Here is a 17,631-nt window from a genome sequence, read left to right as displayed (position 1 = left end):
TGCAATAAAGGGCAAAAATGTAATGATTTATGTATTGATTGTTTACATCATGAAGACCATAAGTGTTCCTTGTTAGACTGAGGAGTATCTGATGACAAATTAATAACAAAAAAACAAAAAAAATGGTATAAAATCAGCCTCAGGTCTTACACATCATTACACTCACGCACAAAATAATTTATAACTTCAGCATTTTTAACCTGAAATGTCCCATCCAACGAGACATTTGTCAATATTTGTACACACAAGAACATGTTTGATGAGGTTCAATATGACTCAATGGCTTCTCATGTTTTTCCCAATCAGACTTTACATGGACTTTGCTTCGCGTTTGTTGCGTATATGGGACGACGACGCGTTTGATTATTTATTTTATTACTATAGGCTAAGTCAAGGTGGAATATCGTGTCACATAAAATCCTGGAGTGCCTCTGGGTTCTCCCCTCTCTCTGGACTAAAAGGTACTAGTCAGTGTGTGTGCAGCACCCTCTATTGCCTGGGTCAGGATGGACAGGTGGTAGTGCACTTTGTCCCAGTCGCTCTGCTGTCCTGATGATGCAGCTTTAGCGAACGCATCAGCCAAACCGGGGAAGGTGGGTTTCCCAGCGCTGCTCGAGGTCCAGATCACGTGTCTGAAAGAGAAATGAAAAGACGTCAGTTCAGTGTAGAGACGGGACAGGCTTGAAACAGGAATTTAATGTATTCTGAGTTGGTTTTCCCAGTGTTTTGAGCTCGTTTCTGCACTGAAATACTCCTGGACAAATGAAGGATTAGACCGTCTCATGACCTCAGTGCAGTACAGTGTTACATCATCCTAAATATAGCAAAAATGTATGATAAAAAGCAAAGATTTAAAGAGCGAGAATGACAAAAACTAGAACTTTATGCACGTTTTTGGTTAATGGTGCTTATGGTTTTGTAATTATCTGTCTCTATGTTTAAGCAGTAGAAGTGTATTTGTGCTTTACTTCACTACATTTGAGAGACAGTATTTGTGCTACATTTAACACGGCTGAAGAGTTCACATATTTTTTATTACTGTTTGAGACCTGCTGAAAACATCGAGAGGTTTATTTTTAACATGTTCATAATCTGAGAAAACAAAAATAAAATCTATTCAACTGTTTCAGTTGAACAATATTCAGCATAAATCACAACATTTGCAGCCGTATAAGACCTTTAAATCTGCGTGAAATACTTTTACTTTTTACTTTAAGTACATTTTTAAACCAGTACTTTAATCATTTTATTTTTTCATGCGATACTTTTACTTTTTTTTGTATTTTTTTGCTCCTTTATCAGTAATTTTACTTAACAAATCTGCGTACTTTTCCACCACTGTGTTTAAGTTTATTTATTTTTGCCTGTGACCATCACACAATTATGCACCCACATTTTTTATTTTATTTTTTGGGTATTTTATTTATTTATTTTACTTTTTTATATATTTATTTTATTTTTATTTATTTTATTTTTTATTTTATTTTTATTTATTTATTTTATTTTTTATTTATTTTTATTTATTTTATTTTTATTTATTTATTTATTTATTTATTTTTTATTCTTTTAATTATTTTATTTATAAACATTTCAAGTAGCAGATTAAAAAAAATAATAATAAAAAAACAAACAAACAGTAATTTCCCAATAAAAACCCTTACAGTGGTGTGTTCCAGTGCCTGACAGTAGATGGCGTGTCGCGTGTCTTACCTAAATGCATATTTATCTGGAAAAGCCAGTGGGTCCAGAAACGCTCGGTCCAGCAGCATGAGTTGGTCGTTTATCATCCTCACCTTCAGGGGTCTGCGAGAAAACAATTACTTATCCACACGAGCTGTAATTACATCTGTGTTTACATGTGCTTACGACTCATTTTTCAGATCTGAGTTTTTTATGACTTCTTCCAGATGAGAAGCTGCACGGCGAAAACTGGACACTGCGAGTTTTATCGGCTCTGGAAAAAAGAAGGAATAAATCTTGATCTACTGTAAAAGAGGGAATTTACAGGGACATTATTCCACTGTTTTCTGATTATAACATCGTTTCCTCGTCACAAACAGACCTGGAGTTGTGTTTTGTTTTATTCACACATGTTTAACACACAAACCCTCTATATTTAGGCTTTGTTCTTCACTCTCTTCCACCTTGTGATGTCATGCGGTAATACAGGAAGTGCTCCACTGTGTTTTTAAACTATTCTTTTGGGAAAAAATAAAAAATAAATGGTTTGAGAGAAGCTATTTTTGTTAGAAAAGGCAATATTTCCTTAAACAGAAATGGGGGGCCGAGGCATAATCTCTCACAGATCTACAACTCTATCATCAGACCCAAAGCAAACAGGAACAAAGAGAACAATTAAGTGTTGAATAGGGTCGTTAGGGCTGAAACTGGAGACAAAAGCTGTAACTCCTCCCTTCAGACAGATATAACACAGTGTCCAGTAGGAATCTGACCAGAACTGAAGAAGCAGCGAAACGTCTTCACTCTAACTTTTTGTCCAGTTCATAGATTTAAATTTCATCTTTTGCTGTGGATCAGACCTGGACAACTGAGGGACACACAGAGATGTGGACAAACTAATAATAAAGTGTTACTCAAACATGTGAATGAAACAAAACACAACTCCAGGTCTGTTTTTGAGGAGGAACAATCCATTTTGCATCATATAGAACATTTAAAGAGTTATTCCAAGATGTATTTAACGTACCCATGGATAGATCTTTGGCTTTCAGTTGTTCTTCATACTGCATCACAGCCTCCTTCAGATAATCCTCCAGTGTTTCAGCGTAGTCTCCACAGCTCAAAGGCAGCAGCAGACTGTCAGCCAATCGGAGCAGGACGTTCCCCGCCGTCCTGGCAACAGCCTGGTGACTCGTGAAACCTCAAAACAAAATGAAATCATAATTCAGTACATAAATTCAGTAATAATTTGGCTTTTAAGTTTAGTTTTCTCTTTGTTAGATCATAATTTCATTCCACCCTTTGACCTCACGGCAGAAATATCCCAAAAATACTTTAAACGACGGCTTAAACGACCAAAAATACGTAACAATACGAACCGGGGTCGATGTATTTTGAGGCATAGTCAAACGTGTCATAAGCCGTGTGGTACGCTGGGTAAATCCTTGCCCTCGTTTTAGTCTGTCCAGAATAAAACAAACAAACAAAACTAAGTCACACTTCGGATATTTCCCCAAATCTAAAATAGTAAAACGTGTCAAATTACCCGATCGTACGTGTAGGACATGTCCAGAGAAGTGATCCCGAGGTAATGGACAAACGGAGCGTAGTCACTTCCAGCTCCTGTCAGGTATCCAAGTCTGTCAGAAAGAAACAGCACGTTTAAGCACGCTTGAACTGCAGAAAGTAGCAGAAATCTTGAACAAACCAGAAAATAAAAGCAGCTGATGAGAGTTGGACAAACCTGGGGATGACGCCGTGAGTTGGGCTGGTTTTGTTTGTATATTTGATCCAGTTGTCATACACTGATGTAGATTCAAATCCGGGTGCATTGACCTGGAAAGATCAGTAACACTTTGAATATTAGCCTTAATATATTAGTCTTTTTTTGTTTGTTTACCTGTTTGGCAGCAGTGAAGACGACGTTCTGAATCGACGGCATTCCAGACGCTCTCAGAGTAGCGTTGGCTGAAAGATTCAAGTGAAAATTGAAGGTAAAATTGTTCGCTCGAGTTTAAAATGTCAAAAACTCTTACCAAAAACAGCTATATCCACATTGATGTAAGCCACAGTGCGCTCGCTCAGCTTGGTGAAGTATTGCTGACATAAATATAAACATCAATGTCAGAAATAAATGTAAAAAAAAAAGAAGGTTTCTGTGTGTGTTTGAGTGCACAGTGTGACGTTACCTCAGTGTATTCTGCAGAACCAATGAGGCCAAATTCCTCTGCTCCCCAGCTCCCAAATATAATCGACCTGCGGGGCCTCCACTTTCCTGCACAAACACAACACCGTGCACATGAGTTCACACGTGTCACGATCCGCATTATTCCTGCACCATGTTTTGCCTCCTGTCCTGCTCTTCCCCTCCCTCACCTGCCGGAGCTGGGCTGAGCTCCTGGCTCCTCCTTCGCGCACCTGCAGCCCACCAGCGCAACCACCACCACCTGCCATGGATAAGAGGAGCCAGGACCAGACACACGAGGCCAGATCGTCTGCGTATCTACATCCTGCTTCCTGAACCGTCCCAGTTCCAGCTCTCCCGACTCTGCTCCGACCCTGCTTCCCAGCCCTGGTACTGTACTGTCTTGTCTCTGCACTCCACATCACCGGACCCTGCCTTGCACCTTGCTCCTCGTCCTGGCTCTGATCACCCCGTCTACGTCCCTGCACTCCACGACCCCGGACCCTGGCTCGCACTCTGCTGCCTGCCCTGGTGCTGCCCGCATTGTCGTCGTCTCCGCTGCGGTCCACGTTCCGCTCCTGGATCCTGGCCCGCACCTCACCTCCTGCTCACCGCCAGATCAACCCTCGTTACTGTACTATTTTTGTCACTACTGTAAATAAACACTGTAAACATTCCCCGAGTCCTGCACTATTTGGTCCAATTTCCCTGCCATTACGACAACACGTGTGTCGGTGTCAGTGCGTGTTTAGGGTCAGCGCTCACCCTGTTTGACCATCCTGCCCAGCACTCGACTGATCTCCAGCATCACCGACGTCCCGCTGCTCGGATCTATGGCGCCGTGGACCCAACTGTCCCTGTGGTTCCCGTAGATGACGTAACGATCTGTGAATATGACATGCCCTTATGTGAGACAAATGTAATATCTCTGTAAAAATATTCTGTTGTTTTTAGTCTCACCGGGCTCCACACTTCCTCTGATTATTCCCATCACATTTGACGAGTTCTTCACTACATCATAGTTGCCAATGTCCACTTTCACTTCGCTAAAAAACAAACGTGTCATCATTCAGCCTTGTGTCATACATAAAAAGCCAATTACAGAATCGTTTTAAATGCATTTATGGTTTTACGGTGAGATTTATCTGTCGTTTCATGTAAATCGTTAACTGTATTTTCCTCAGACTTTATGAACCAGCTCCATAAAACGAGTGAATTGTTGACACACAGCAGCATCGTAGTCCCGTGACCTATCAGTTCAGACTTCTACCTGTCTTTAAACGTGGACGCAGCTTTAAACCCAGGACCACCGAAGTTATACGGGCACGGAAATGATCCTTGCCAGTCATTTGGAGCCATTTTTCCATCCAGAGCGCTGTAGAAACAGGAAACATTTAATGAACTCACTGTTTTTTGTGCACAACTTTCAGAACATGTCACATCAAACATCAAACACCACAAACCAGATCAGCGTGGACGCATCCTCAAATCCTATTGGTTGGATCGGAATAGGGGGAAGGCCTGGAATATCCTCAACGGGAATTCTATACGTGTGATCTTTGAGGAAAAAGTCACATGTTTTAATATTATAGGCGTGATTTCTGAAGGGCTGTACCATTTTTGGACAATACCTTTAGCAGCGAGGTACGGCGTGAGCAGATCTCCATACAGGGTGTTAAATGAACCCCTCTCCACTCCACTAGGGGGCAGGTACCACGAGTGAGGATACGTCTCATTCTGGTCGGACATCAGGCCGTCGTTGATGTCGTAAGGGTCGGTGTAAACCAGTACACCCACTACACCATAGGGCGCTGCGTTAATGGCCTGCAGAAACACACTGGATAAATATTTCCACACATTGTACATTTGAGCTGCACACTGTACCTTCGCTGCTCTCCCTGCTCCTCCATATCTAGTGATGGCTACAGTCCCTCTCAGGTCCATCGTCTCGTTCAGGAGCATGTAATCATTTGGCCTTCCATAGTTGGCATAAACCAGTTTTCCCTGAGAGCAAATACAATATCTGTTTGTTCAAGTGGATTATATGATGGATATAATTATTATCTAATCAAACAATGTAGGATGTGCACAGCAAAGATGCAACTAAATACGACAGGGCAGATCTTTATCAGAGCTGTTAATGTTTGCCCGGTGCTTTTAATCAAAGGAAACATCAAAACACTAAAATAGCAGGGTTTTATATATCTAAAGTACTTGTATTTACCTTGATGTTTCCTGGAGGGGAGTACGCAGCGTAGGGAGGTACTACATTTGGGTCGTTTTGGTCTGAAGTGTAATTTATTTCCTTTTCTCTGACGGTGTGCAGCACTGCGTTTGAGGCGTTCACTGGAAGAAAAGAAATCAAATTGTTCATCAAATTGTTCATCGGGTCAGGACAAAAACGCCTCGAACGCGTCTCGTATCAGCACGTTTACCAAAGACCCCTCTGCATCCCACTGACCTACAGTGACTTTGTTTGGATTCTTGGGGTCAGGGAAGGACAGGTACACACTGTACTCCTCTCTCCAGGCTTCATCCAGGCCTGACTCTGAGTCCTTCCATCGCTTCAGCATGAACTGCACGGTCTGTTCATCTCCCTCTGTAGTGGCCATGTGAGGCACTTTGGTCAGCTCCCTGATGGACACGAGGGGGAAATTATAACAAGTGGTTCAAAGAAAAGATGCACACTTCAAGAAACTTTAGCAGCAGCACTGAAAAATAAAACGGTCAGTCCAAAATGTCACTAGAAAAAATAACTGGGAACTAATAGAGCTGTGCAGACTTTTTCCTGTAACATAGAAACATATCAGAATATAATGTTCACTACAGCGCTTTCATAACAATATAACTGAAATAAATACATAAAATAAATAAACACAACAAAATAGGACTGTGTTATTAATCACATCTTAACAGAAGTTTAGTCATTTCTCGTCTTTTTAATGCAGAGGTTTACAGTCAGTCTTCTGTCCGTAAAAACATGTGGTTTAGAGCAGAGTTCTGAGGAGCAAATCTGACTGTTTCTTTATGTGAAATGCAACAAATTTCATGTTTGTTTTGTTTATGTTCAGGATTGTAAAACTGATCAGACAAAATAAAATGCAATCAAATATTTTCAAAAATCAATGAGTAAAAAAATAAGATACTTTTTTGTCATATTTAACAAAGAAAAGGAGCAAAATAAACATGTTTACGCTGAATATTGTGTGTACTTGGTTTACCGTAAATTCTGCTCAATCTCCTTATTGTCCACCTCAGATAAAAAGGTAGTGATAAAGTTCTCATCCACATCTTTGACCACATCATCGGCCCAGGACAGTGCAGGACTCTCAGGTTTGGAGATCCCAAAGTGTCCGATGACGATGCCTAAGGCCAGTACACAAGCGCAGCATCCAAACCCTATTAACAGAGTTTTGAGCATTTTCAAAGTCAAACTCTGCCTCAAACTTATTGTCGGGCAAAACAGTTGATGCACTGACTCTTGTGATGTACCATTGTAAAGTTTACTCATTAATGTTTGCTGTTGAAATGGACTTTTACCTCAGAGGATCCATGAGGGAGGTGCAATTATATATCCACGAGACTTTACTCAAATTTATACATTTAAAGATGCACTACGTAACATTTCTGGAGGGTCGTATGCCACCTGGTTGTCTCCATTAAGGTGTTATTGTTTTGTCTGGAATGTTCCACAGTATCACAGCGGGTTAATCCATCCTGTCTGTTGCTAAAAATAAATAAATAAACAAAAAACATGCATTCTTACAGTGAGTGAGGTCGATGCTCCACAGATCTGACGTGTAACTGGTGACACTCTCCGTGAAGATAGAAAGATATGAAGTTTAATGCCATATTGTAGAACTTTTTTGGCATTAACATCTCAATGGAGTGAACCTGGGGGCAGATCCTCCATCAGAAAAGTTTGTGATGACATAAAAAATGTTGTATTACTGAATATTGACTCCAGAGACAAGATAGAACAATTAAAAATAAAAATAAATAAGTCTTTCAAGCAGCATAACCTAGAAAAGATCATTTAAAAGTAGACAATGATGAATTTTCTTTCACCAAGCAATAAGTTTAGAAGATTCAAACTTTATCAGAAACAAATCCTTGACGCTGAAGATGGTTCATTTTAGTTTTTAGGTCCATGTTTTAAGGTAATTTGGTTTAATTTCACATCTGAGGTCAACAAAGAAACAAAGGATGTTGCATACCTCTTGAAAGGAATATTTTATAGCCAAGTAACTTACATAAAATCATCATTATAGTGCATGATCTATTATAAAATCTAGTCTATAAAAAGTTCGGTTGGAGCTGCACTTTGGATCTAATAAGAACAATAGCTCCATCTTGCGGTCATAGTTTGAATCGCCAGGACTAAAAGCTTCACTTCCTGATGTCAACACTGTATTTTTCCTCCTTGTGCAGGTCGTTTTTACACAGTCTGCTGCACAGTTTAAGTATTAAGCTTTTGTTTTCTTACGTTGTTATCTATTTTAACGTAGACAGCTGTGCGTAATTGGATCATTACGCACAGGATCATTGTTTTTACGCACACTCTTACCTGGGTTCTGAGCTGTCTGTCTCTTTACCTGGGTTGTGAGGTCTTTGTCGTTACGCACACTCTTTACCTGAGTTGTGTGTCCTTTTTTTCTTTACGCACACACTTTACCTGAGTTGTGTGCTTTCTGTTTTTACGCACACTCTTTACTTGGGTCGTGAAGTCTTTGTTTTTTTACGCACAATCTTTACCTGAGCTGTGAGCGGCATATTTTGGACAGCATACATGGAAACATAAGTGAGGATACTCTTGGCTTTGATTATATGACAGTTGGCTTTCCCTCCCACAATGCACCTCGTTCAGTTTGTTTCATTTTCGGTATTGCTTTTGAGTCCGCATCTCTGAACCTGCTGGAACGGGGTAAGTTCATTTCAAATACTATCTACTTACTCATTTTCTGGTCATAATACTTATCTTGGTTTAGTCATATTGCTAAATAAACGTGAATAAGACTGTTAGTGGTTTGTCTATTTCCTCATGGCAACTTATGATGAAATCGAAAGTATCTTATTGAGGAATCGTGTTATATGTTGTAATAATGAGCCAAACCTGCATCTAAGTCTGGCTCAGGTTGGTCTAAACGGGTCAATCCAGGAACAAAGTTAATCTGTTTATGTTACAAGTTTGTTTATTGTTCTTTTAGCAGGTGGGGGTGTTACCTGTTGACACCATGCTGGCCTCTACTATCCTGTTGCTGGTATCCCTTTCTCTTTCATTTGGAGCACAACTTCCAAACCAAGCAGCTTCTAAGGATGCCCCTATCGCAACCAATGGCCAGCCGTTTCCGTGGACGACCATGAGACTTCCCAAATCCATCTTTCCTGTCCATTATGATCTGAGCATCCACCCCAACCTGACCACTTTAGACTTCACTGGCGTTGTCCGGATCGAGCTGGATGTGCTTGAAGACACTGATATGATAGTGCTGCACGCCAAGAAGATGCAAGTGTCAAACGTGTTCCTATTTGGCCCTGAAGGTGTGAAATCCCTGGATGTTTTGGAGTATCCTCGCTTCCACCAGCTGGCCCTCATTTCAGACACAGTTTTGACCAAAGGTAGAAAGTATGAAGTTCATCTCGAGTTTGCTGCGAACTTGTCCGACAGCTTCCATGGGTTCTACAAGGGCAGCTATCAAACGAGCAGCGGCGAAGTCAGGTAAGAAATGAATAACAATTAGACCAATTAGATGCTGTGCAATGCTCTGTAGGAATTGAATTTGTTGGTTTGAAGATTTGCCAAATGATTATCTTAAGAATATAATGTATAATAATAATTTATAGACATGTACAGACACATTTATTGGGAAAAAAGCAATATTATAATTTAAAAACATGACCAAAAGCCGATATATCAAGATTTTTGTCCACAACTCACCCCTATTATCAGTGTATTTCTGTTTAACAACTTGTTTTTCAGTGCGTCTTGTAATTATTTAATATTTCCAGAGTCCTGGCATCGACGCAGTTTGAAGCCACCTTTGCCAGAGGAGCTTTTCCATGTTTTGACGAGCCTGCCTTCAAAGCCAATTTCACTATTCAGATCGTCCGTGAGCCACGCCACATCGCGATATCCAACATGCCCAAGGTTAATAAGCACATATATACTGTAATCAGAGGTTTGTCTCGCAGTAATTCATTCCGTTTTTCTGTTACGTGCAGATAAAAACAGTGGAGTTACCTGGAGGTTTACTGGAGGATCACTTCGACACCACAGTGAAAATGAGCACTTACCTCGTGGCTTATATCGTCTGTGACTTCCTGTCTGTTAGCGGGACCACGCAGCATGGAGTCGAGGTCATTTACACGCTCCATTCTTACATTTTTATGAAGAATACTATGCTATGAGTTTTCTTCATTTGTATTTTTATTTGAATGCATTTTAGATTTCGATCTACGCCGTACCTGAGAAGATTAACCAAACGGCTTTTGCACTGAGCGCTGCGATCAAACTTCTGGACTTTTATGATGATTATTTTGACATTCCGTACCCGCTCCCAAAACAGGGTCAGTCTTTTACCATTTTATTATAATATTAAACCGTGTTTGTACATCTAATCTCAAAGTTGCACTGTGTAACTCCTGTGGTGGAGGGGACGCCGTCTGCTTTTGTCGTGGACGTGTTCGTGCTTTGACTGGAATGTTTCAATGATAGATGTGTTTAATGCAATACTGCGGAACATTCAAGGCAAAGGAAAACAATCCCAATGGAGACGCGCAGTTTCCAGATCCCTCACCACCAAAAAGTTGCCGAGACTTTCCAGAAAATCCTCATACTAGACTCTTTCTCTATATTATTACCTCTGACTTCACATAAATGATCTTTTCAAATAATCATGATTTCACTTCTGAACTAGATATTTATGTTTTTAAATCTGTAATCTTTTACTCACAGATCTGGCTGCTATCCCTGATTTCCAGTCTGGTGCTATGGAGAACTGGGGCTTAACCACATACAGAGAGACGGCTCTGCTGTTCGACCCAGAGAAATCCTCAGCTTCAGACAAACTGGGCATTACCAAAGTGATCGCCCATGAACTGGCCCATCAGGTACAGAGATCATGTTGTACGGGCCATCCACGTGAATAAAATGATTGGTTTTGCATTTAAAACGGTACACAGCAGAACAGGTTGGTCATTCAAAGGAGTGTTGATAATGATAGTGACCAAAATATGATCTTAACAACACATTTTCCACAATAACAAAGTGTCTGTACATGTTTTTTGGTGATTCTGATGTTTTGTTTTGACCAGTGGTTTGGGAACTTGGTCACTATGGACTGGTGGAACGACTTGTGGCTTAACGAAGGCTTTGCTAAATTCATGGAGTATGTCTCAGTGCGCATCGCCTACCCAGAGCTGCAAGTCGTAAGTGCAAACCTTAAATAAATACGTTGCGCTGTGTTCGCTCTCTAATATCCCTGTGTCGTAGGATGACTTCTTCTTGGGAAAGTGTTTCGAGGCCATGGAGGTGGACTCTCTGAGCTCGTCCCACCCGGTGTCTACGCCGGTGGAGAACCCGACGCAGATCCAGGAGATGTTTGATGATGTTTCGTATGATAAGGTAAACTGTGGTGGTTAAATCTCGTCAAGAGCGATGTATAAATAACTGTGTGGCCAAACTGAACTGTCTGGTTGTGGTTTAGGGGGCGTGCATTCTCAATATGCTGCAGGACTTCCTTTCTCCTGAAGCCTTTGAGATCGGAATCATTAGATACTTAAAGAAATACAGTTATCAAAACACCGTCAACAGCCATTTGTGGGAGAGTCTGAGTGATGTAAGTATGTGACTATATCGTCCACAAAATGTAAATGATTTATTCGCATTGTTTTATTTTGTGTTTCCTACAAGATCTGCAACTCAGGCGTTTTGGATCTGAAGCAAAAAAGACACAAAGAGTTCTGTTCAAAGAGAAGCGTTCAGTCTGGAGCCTCGGTAAGTTCACAAAGCAGTATTAGTATTTAAATGTTGTACAGTTGTTCCTCGTTATATCGCGGTTCACAAAACCCACAATGTCGATGAAACGTTCTGCACCGACAAAGGCGCCTACGAAGGTTTGAACTTTGAGAGCGTTTAAACAAGAGAATAATGTGAGAAAAGTGTATAAAGTGTGTGGTGAGGGGTTTTACAGCCAAAAACATAGAGTATAAATGTAAAAATAAAGCTGATACTTCGAGGATTTCGCCTATTCGGGGTTATTTTTAGAACATAACGATAAACGAGGGACCACTGTACTTACAAATGGAATATTAATGTTTTTTCTAATACTATATCCCTATGTTCACATGCAGAAATGGTACTCTGGTGATGAGCTGGACGTCCGGGCCATCATGGACACGTGGACCCTGCAGGAGGGATTTCCTCTGGTCACTGTGGAGGTTAAAGGTCGGGAGGTTAGACTGAGCCAAGAACGTTATCTGAAAACTAATGACCCCTCACTCACTGAAGGGTAAGCTTAAAGTAAATAGCATTTCTGTGGCAAATAGTTAAAAAATGTATTAAACCTTGTAGAGCCTTGACCTGCCTGTTGTTACTTGTAAGACATACTTTTATTTACTTTTTTACAGATTTCTATGGCAAATCCCCCTGACCTACAAAACCAGCGCATCAAACACCGTCCATCGCTTCCTTTTAAAGACTAAAACTGGCAAGTCCCTCATTTTAAACAGTCATTAGATGTTTCCCTTGTGTATTCGCTCGCTCTGTGCTCTTCATACTTTACCTCACACGCTCCAGATGTTCTGTACCTGCTAGAGGAGGTCAGCTGGGTCAAGTTCAACGTGGACATGAATGGATATTATATGGTTCACTACGCGGGCGAGGGCTGGGACTCCATTATTAAACTGCTCCGGCACAACCACACAGCCCTGAGCAGCAACGATCGCGCCAGCCTCATTCAGAACATCTTCCAGCTCGTCAGGTTCATATTTAATCCTCTACATGTTTTTATATATATTTAGTGATAGTAATACATCTCCTGTGCGCTCTGGTTGAACCTTTGCAGTATCGGGAAGGTGAGACTGGACCAGGCTCTGGATCTGTCCCTTTATCTGTCCAAAGAGACGGAGATTATGGCCGTGACGCAGGGGTTTGGAGAGCTCGTGCCTCTCTACAAACTGATGGAGAAACGGGACATGCCTGTCCTCGAAAACCAGATGAAGGTGCGCAAAAATACTGTAGTTTGGAAACCACATTTGTAAAGGAAAGTTAATTGTATCTGCTGTATTTGTGCAATCATCAGTCGAGTGAGCAAAGCATTTTCTGAACGTGGGACACATTATATTATTCATTTTCATATTGATTGTAGTTTATAGAAAAAAGACAGATATAAGGCAGTGTCCAGCAGTAATCTGACCAAAACTGAAGTGATTTGGATGAGCAGCATGTTGAAATATCGCAATATTAAACATACTTGAGTGATTTAATTATAGGCTGACTGTATATGACACTGTGCAGCCAGTTCTGATGACCCAGTCTGATAACTTAAATGTGTTACGTCTAAATTCTATTACCCTCGTCTGTTATCTTAAGATTAGATGAACCACAGTATGTTTTCCAGAAGTGTGCCCTCCAGTGACCGCGTCTCACCGACTCTTCCTCAGGATTACATCGTGCAGCTGTTCCAGGGGCTGATCGACCGTCAGGACTGGGCCGACTCGGGGTCCGTGTCTCAGCGCATGCTCCGGAGTTATCTGCTGGTCTTCGCCTGCGTCAGGAACTACCCTCCGTGTGTGAAAAAGGCCACGGAGCTTTTCAACCAGTGGAAGGAATCAGATGGAACAATGAGGTTTTAATGATTCAAATACAGTGAAAGAGTTTATTTACAAAAACAGATATCGTAGTTTGAAAATTTGGGAAGTTGCTCTGTGCGCCTCCAATGTCATCTGTGTTATATTATTCGATATATTATAAAAGTAAATAAGTTTTATGTGGACTACAGAGCTGTTTTAAAGCCTCTCAGAGAATCAGTGCAGTGTTGACTTCTTGGTGCACATAAACGTTGAACATTTTACACAAATAAACCAGATTTATACACTGCCTGGCCAAAAAAAAGTCACCACCTGGATTTAACTAAGCAAATAGGTCCAAGATTTGTGCAGTTGGTCTGGTCTTGGTTCAGCAGAATGAGGTCAGCTGACACTTGAATATACTGAATGACCAGGTTATTCCATCAATGGATTTCTGGGCATATTCCAAGATGACAATGCCAGGATTCATGGGGCTCAAATTGTGACAGAGCGGATCAGGAGCATGAGATGTCATTTTCACACATGGATTGTCCACCACAGAGTCTAGACCTTAACCCGATTGAGAATCTTTGGGATAAATATTAGAGTGTGTGACCTTGTTTTTTGGTGAGGCAGTGTATCATATTTTAGTGTTGAAACTTTTCCCAAACACTATTGAAATGAATGGGATTCCCGTTTATCCAGAAGTGCCATCCAAAGAGAGCGCAGTTTAGTTGCATTTACGGCAAAAGTGAGGGGATTTGAAGTATTATTATTATATTTCCATTGCACTTAAATAGATCTGACTTTTGAAAACACTGCTAGACAAATAGAGATTTATAAGCCTTCAACATTTTTTCCCAAATATCTGTTATTTTAAATGAACTCCTCAGTTATTTACAAAAGTAATGACTGTACGACACTGTGAGAACTAACTAGACGAGTTTTCCAGTCTCCCAGTTGATGTCACGATGGCTGTTTTTGTGATTGGAGCCCGAACTCCAGAAGGATGGGATTTCCTGTTTGATAAATATCGCCAATCGATGCAAATGTCCGTCAAGAGCCGAATGAAAACCGCCATGTCCGTCACCCCCCTGCAGGACAAACTCACATGGTGCGTGTCATGAATCTACAGTTTGTTTGTATAAAAGTGTAAAAACCTCACTTTTTTACTCATGCGTTTCAGGATGTTGGAGCAGAGCCTTAACGGGAAAGTGATGAAGACTCAGGACCTTCCAGATGTTTTGGTGTCGATCAGCAGAAATCCTCGTGGTTACAAACTTGCCTGGGATTTCCTTCGAGCGAACTGGCACACGCTGATTCATAAGTTAGTTTAAAAATGTTGAAGACTATGCTTACCGTAAATTTGGGACTATAGAGCGCACCTGAATATAAGCCACACCAGCTAAATTTGTAAAGAAAATCAATTTTGTGCATATATAAGCCGCAGGTTTTCATATTGTAACGTGAGATATTTACACTGAAAGACGGTGCACGGACACACTTTTTTAAAACTGTGCCTTTTATTTCCTTTTGTCGTCTTTTAACATCGACCAAGTTGGATTCATTGATGCAGAGCTTACGTGCAGTGGCTCCATTTCCTTCTTTGGTGGTCAAACTCGCGTGCAGTGGCTCTATTTCCTTCTTTGTTGGTCAAACTCGCGTGCAGTGGCTCTGTTTCCTTCTTTGTTGGTCAAACTCGCGTGCAGTGGCTCTATTTCCTTCTTTGTTGGTCAAACTCACGTGCAGTGGCTCCATTTCCTTCTTTGTTGGTCAAACTCACGTGCAGTGGCTCTATTTCCTTCTTTATCTTAAAAACTGCATCAAATCCATTTCTTCATGTGTTTTCCATGATTCACGAAATGACCATTAAAAATCAAAACTAGTGAACTCTTCAGAGCAGAATCTTTCCCCACGTCTGTCTCACTTTTACGTTTACAGCTAGAGAGCGCCCCCGGTGGCCGTTATCCAGTAAAATTCTATAAATACGCCGCACTGTTGTATAGGCAGCAGGGTTCAAAGCATGGGGGGAAAAAAGTCGCGGCTTATAGTCCGAAATTTACGGTACATGTATGAAATAGCAGAGACGTGAGTTGAGTGTGTTGTATTTCGCATGAGCCTAAAGCATTTGACATCGTGTTGTTTTTGTAGATTTGACCTTGGCTCTAATACCGTTTCCTTCATGGTGAACGGTGTGACCAACCAGTACTCCACCCGAGAGAAGCTCGATGAGGTGAGTCAGTGCTTTATACGTAACGTTCAAACTTTAGTGCCTGATTTTCAAACCGTGAAAGGAGGAAGTTGGTGTTTAAATGTGTCTTTAAGGTTTCTATCTCTCACAAACACTTTGGCACATCGCATTCACAATTACGATTTGTTTGACCAAATTCACAGCTTTAAAACAGTTTGTTCAGACTAAAAACTGCAGCAGGGTCGACCAAACCCACAGACGATCAGTTCTCATCCCAAAGACGCAAATAGAAATACACGTGGTTCTTTCATTCAAGTTTGGGATTGAATGTTTTATAGTGACATATAGATAATGTACGGTGTGGTTTTTTTTCGCAAAGTACTCGTTTTACAGAGCACTTTACGAGGGAAAACACAATAAACGAATTTACAAGAGAAAATGTGCGTAATGCAGCTTCAACTTAAGGTTATACAGTGGTCCCTGGTTTATTTGTGGGGGTTATGTTCTAAAAATAACCCACAATAGACGAAATCCTCGAAGTATCAGCTTTATTTTTTATTATTCTATATGTTTTTTGCTGTAAAACCCCTCACCACACACTTCATACACTTTTCTCACACAGGCATTAACATTTTCTCACATTTCTCTCTTGTTTAAACTCTCTCAAAGTTCAAACCTTTGCAGATTAAAAAAAAAAAAAAAAAAAAAAAGGCCGTATTATTAGAACAAAATCAAAAATCAAGATGTTTTCAGGCCTTAACATTTGTTTGAGAAATAAAAATATAAACCTTTTCCTGTATTGTAAATAAAAATGATCGCTTTTAGAAATACTGTAACACATTTAATTTTAATAATCAGGACGCACAACACAATGGTCTACAGTCCCTTAGCCAATCAGGACGCAGAACACAATGGTCAACAGTCCAACAGCCAATCAGGACGCAGAACACAACTCGCGCTCATACACTGTAACTGTATGTGACATTCTGAGGACTTTTCACTACATGTACTCATAATATTTTGTAGTATCTGTGTAATCCCTCAGCCCCAAGACGAAATTTAAATCTGTTAACTGGACAAATTGTTGTAAGATTTTGATGAGCAACGAATCCATTTGACAGATTTAAATTTCATGTTTTGCTCATAATATCTTGGTTTAAACTTCATTTTTCATTTTTTTGCAAACCCGTGGATACTTGACCTCTGTGCTCTTGCTTTTTTATGTTCAGGTGCGCAGTTTCTTTGGCTCTTTAACCGAGGAGACGGGATCAGAGATGAGGTGCATCCAACAGACGTATGAAACCATCGAGGACAACATTCGCTGGATGGACACGCACTTGTCTTTACTGCAGAACTGGCTCAATAAACACTCTGCGAAACCGGTACATGACGACTTGTAACGGAGACGAAGGGGATGCTCACAGTTTAAAAACATTTGTGCCTTTTTGTGCGTTATTTAGTTGTGCGTTGTACATATTCAGAGGAAAAGCATAGTGTAAAACTGCAGTTTAAACTCAAATGAAGTGGTTAGTATTTTTGAAAACTCAACCACATGAGATTTCAGACAAAAAATAGGCAGAATTAAAGATGTTTATTTCATTACGGGTGTTTTTATTGCACTAAATGTCTTGCATCCTTACTGTGAGCGGGTTTGTTTGAGGTAAAAAAGAAGAGGTTTGGGTAGATTTTCTTCTTTGCACAGAGTGATGTTCTTATTTTTAACGTATTTTTGGTTAAATAAAGTAAGTCAGTGATTTTATATTGTGTAAAAGTTGGTCATTTTTCA

General features: G+C 40.5%; 2 protein-coding genes across 3 annotated transcripts; one reads left to right on the top strand and one right to left on the bottom strand.

The window, feature by feature from the left end:
* Nucleotides 1-17: 17 nt before the first annotated feature.
* naaladl1 (N-acetylated alpha-linked acidic dipeptidase like 1) lies at nucleotides 18-7,364 on the bottom strand. The gene is made up of 19 exons (XM_033972908.2): nucleotides 7,087-7,364; nucleotides 6,327-6,499; nucleotides 6,090-6,211; nucleotides 5,750-5,869; nucleotides 5,497-5,689; nucleotides 5,329-5,422; nucleotides 5,136-5,240; nucleotides 4,826-4,911; nucleotides 4,631-4,750; nucleotides 3,870-3,955; nucleotides 3,717-3,780; nucleotides 3,581-3,648; nucleotides 3,425-3,516; nucleotides 3,227-3,320; nucleotides 3,060-3,141; nucleotides 2,708-2,881; nucleotides 1,867-1,954; nucleotides 1,711-1,803; nucleotides 18-632 (listed from the first exon to the last, which is right to left on the bottom strand). The coding sequence occupies exons 1-19, from the start codon at nucleotides 7,284-7,286 to the stop codon at nucleotides 455-457; spliced, it is 2,232 nt and encodes a 743-aa protein (XP_033828799.1). The 5' UTR covers nucleotides 7,287-7,364; the 3' UTR covers nucleotides 18-454.
* Nucleotides 7,365-8,226: 862 nt separating this feature from the next.
* On the top strand, nucleotides 8,227-17,599 carry erap1b (endoplasmic reticulum aminopeptidase 1b). 2 transcript variants are annotated; one of them, XM_033972906.2, is made up of 19 exons: nucleotides 8,227-8,789; nucleotides 9,073-9,584; nucleotides 9,875-10,013; nucleotides 10,088-10,222; nucleotides 10,312-10,432; nucleotides 10,821-10,975; nucleotides 11,180-11,293; nucleotides 11,358-11,489; nucleotides 11,572-11,703; nucleotides 11,778-11,861; nucleotides 12,218-12,375; nucleotides 12,494-12,573; nucleotides 12,663-12,846; nucleotides 12,931-13,087; nucleotides 13,529-13,713; nucleotides 14,607-14,768; nucleotides 14,841-14,981; nucleotides 15,806-15,887; nucleotides 17,075-17,599. In XM_033972906.2, exons 2-19 carry the CDS (start codon nucleotides 9,100-9,102, stop codon nucleotides 17,243-17,245), a joined length of 2,817 nt encoding a protein of 938 aa, XP_033828797.1. In that variant the 5' UTR covers nucleotides 8,227-8,789; nucleotides 9,073-9,099; the 3' UTR covers nucleotides 17,246-17,599. The 2 variants fall into 2 exon arrangements, with proteins under 2 accessions (XP_033828797.1, XP_033828798.1); XM_033972907.2 differs by having other exon boundaries at nucleotides 8,696-8,789; nucleotides 9,076-9,584; nucleotides 17,075-17,598.
* Nucleotides 17,600-17,631: the final 32 nt, after the last annotated feature.

The sequence above is a fragment of the Periophthalmus magnuspinnatus genome, chromosome 9, assembly GCF_009829125.3.
Source record: "Periophthalmus magnuspinnatus isolate fPerMag1 chromosome 9, fPerMag1.2.pri, whole genome shotgun sequence".
Classification (NCBI taxonomy): Eukaryota; Metazoa; Chordata; class Actinopteri; order Gobiiformes; family Gobiidae; genus Periophthalmus; species Periophthalmus magnuspinnatus.
This window is presented reverse-complemented; position numbering and strand designations above follow the sequence as displayed.

What these genes read in the sequence shown, in the direction of transcription:
- naaladl1 (XM_033972908.2), bottom strand. Translation starts at nt 7,286, where the DNA reads ATGCTCAAAACTCTGTTAATAGGGTTTGGATGCTGCGCTTGTGTACTG. An exon ending in GGGCAGGATGGTCAAACAGG is followed by an intron (nt 3,956 to 4,630) that starts GTGAGCGCTGAC and finishes GTGTTTGTGCAG; the next exon opens with GAAAGTGGAGGCCCCGCAGG. An exon ending in TGTCCTACACGTACGATCGG is followed by an intron (nt 3,142 to 3,226) that starts GTAATTTGACAC and finishes TATTCTGGACAG; the next exon opens with ACTAAAACGAGGGCAAGGAT.
- erap1b (XM_033972906.2), top strand. Translation starts at nt 9,100, where the DNA reads ATGCTGGCCTCTACTATCCTGTTGCTGGTATCCCTTTCTCTTTCATTT. An exon ending in ATGATGTTTCGTATGATAAG is followed by an intron (nt 11,490 to 11,571) that starts GTAAACTGTGGT and finishes GTTGTGGTTTAG; the next exon opens with GGGGCGTGCATTCTCAATAT. An exon ending in CCTTTTAAAGACTAAAACTG is followed by an intron (nt 12,574 to 12,662) that starts GCAAGTCCCTCA and finishes CACACGCTCCAG; the next exon opens with ATGTTCTGTACCTGCTAGAG.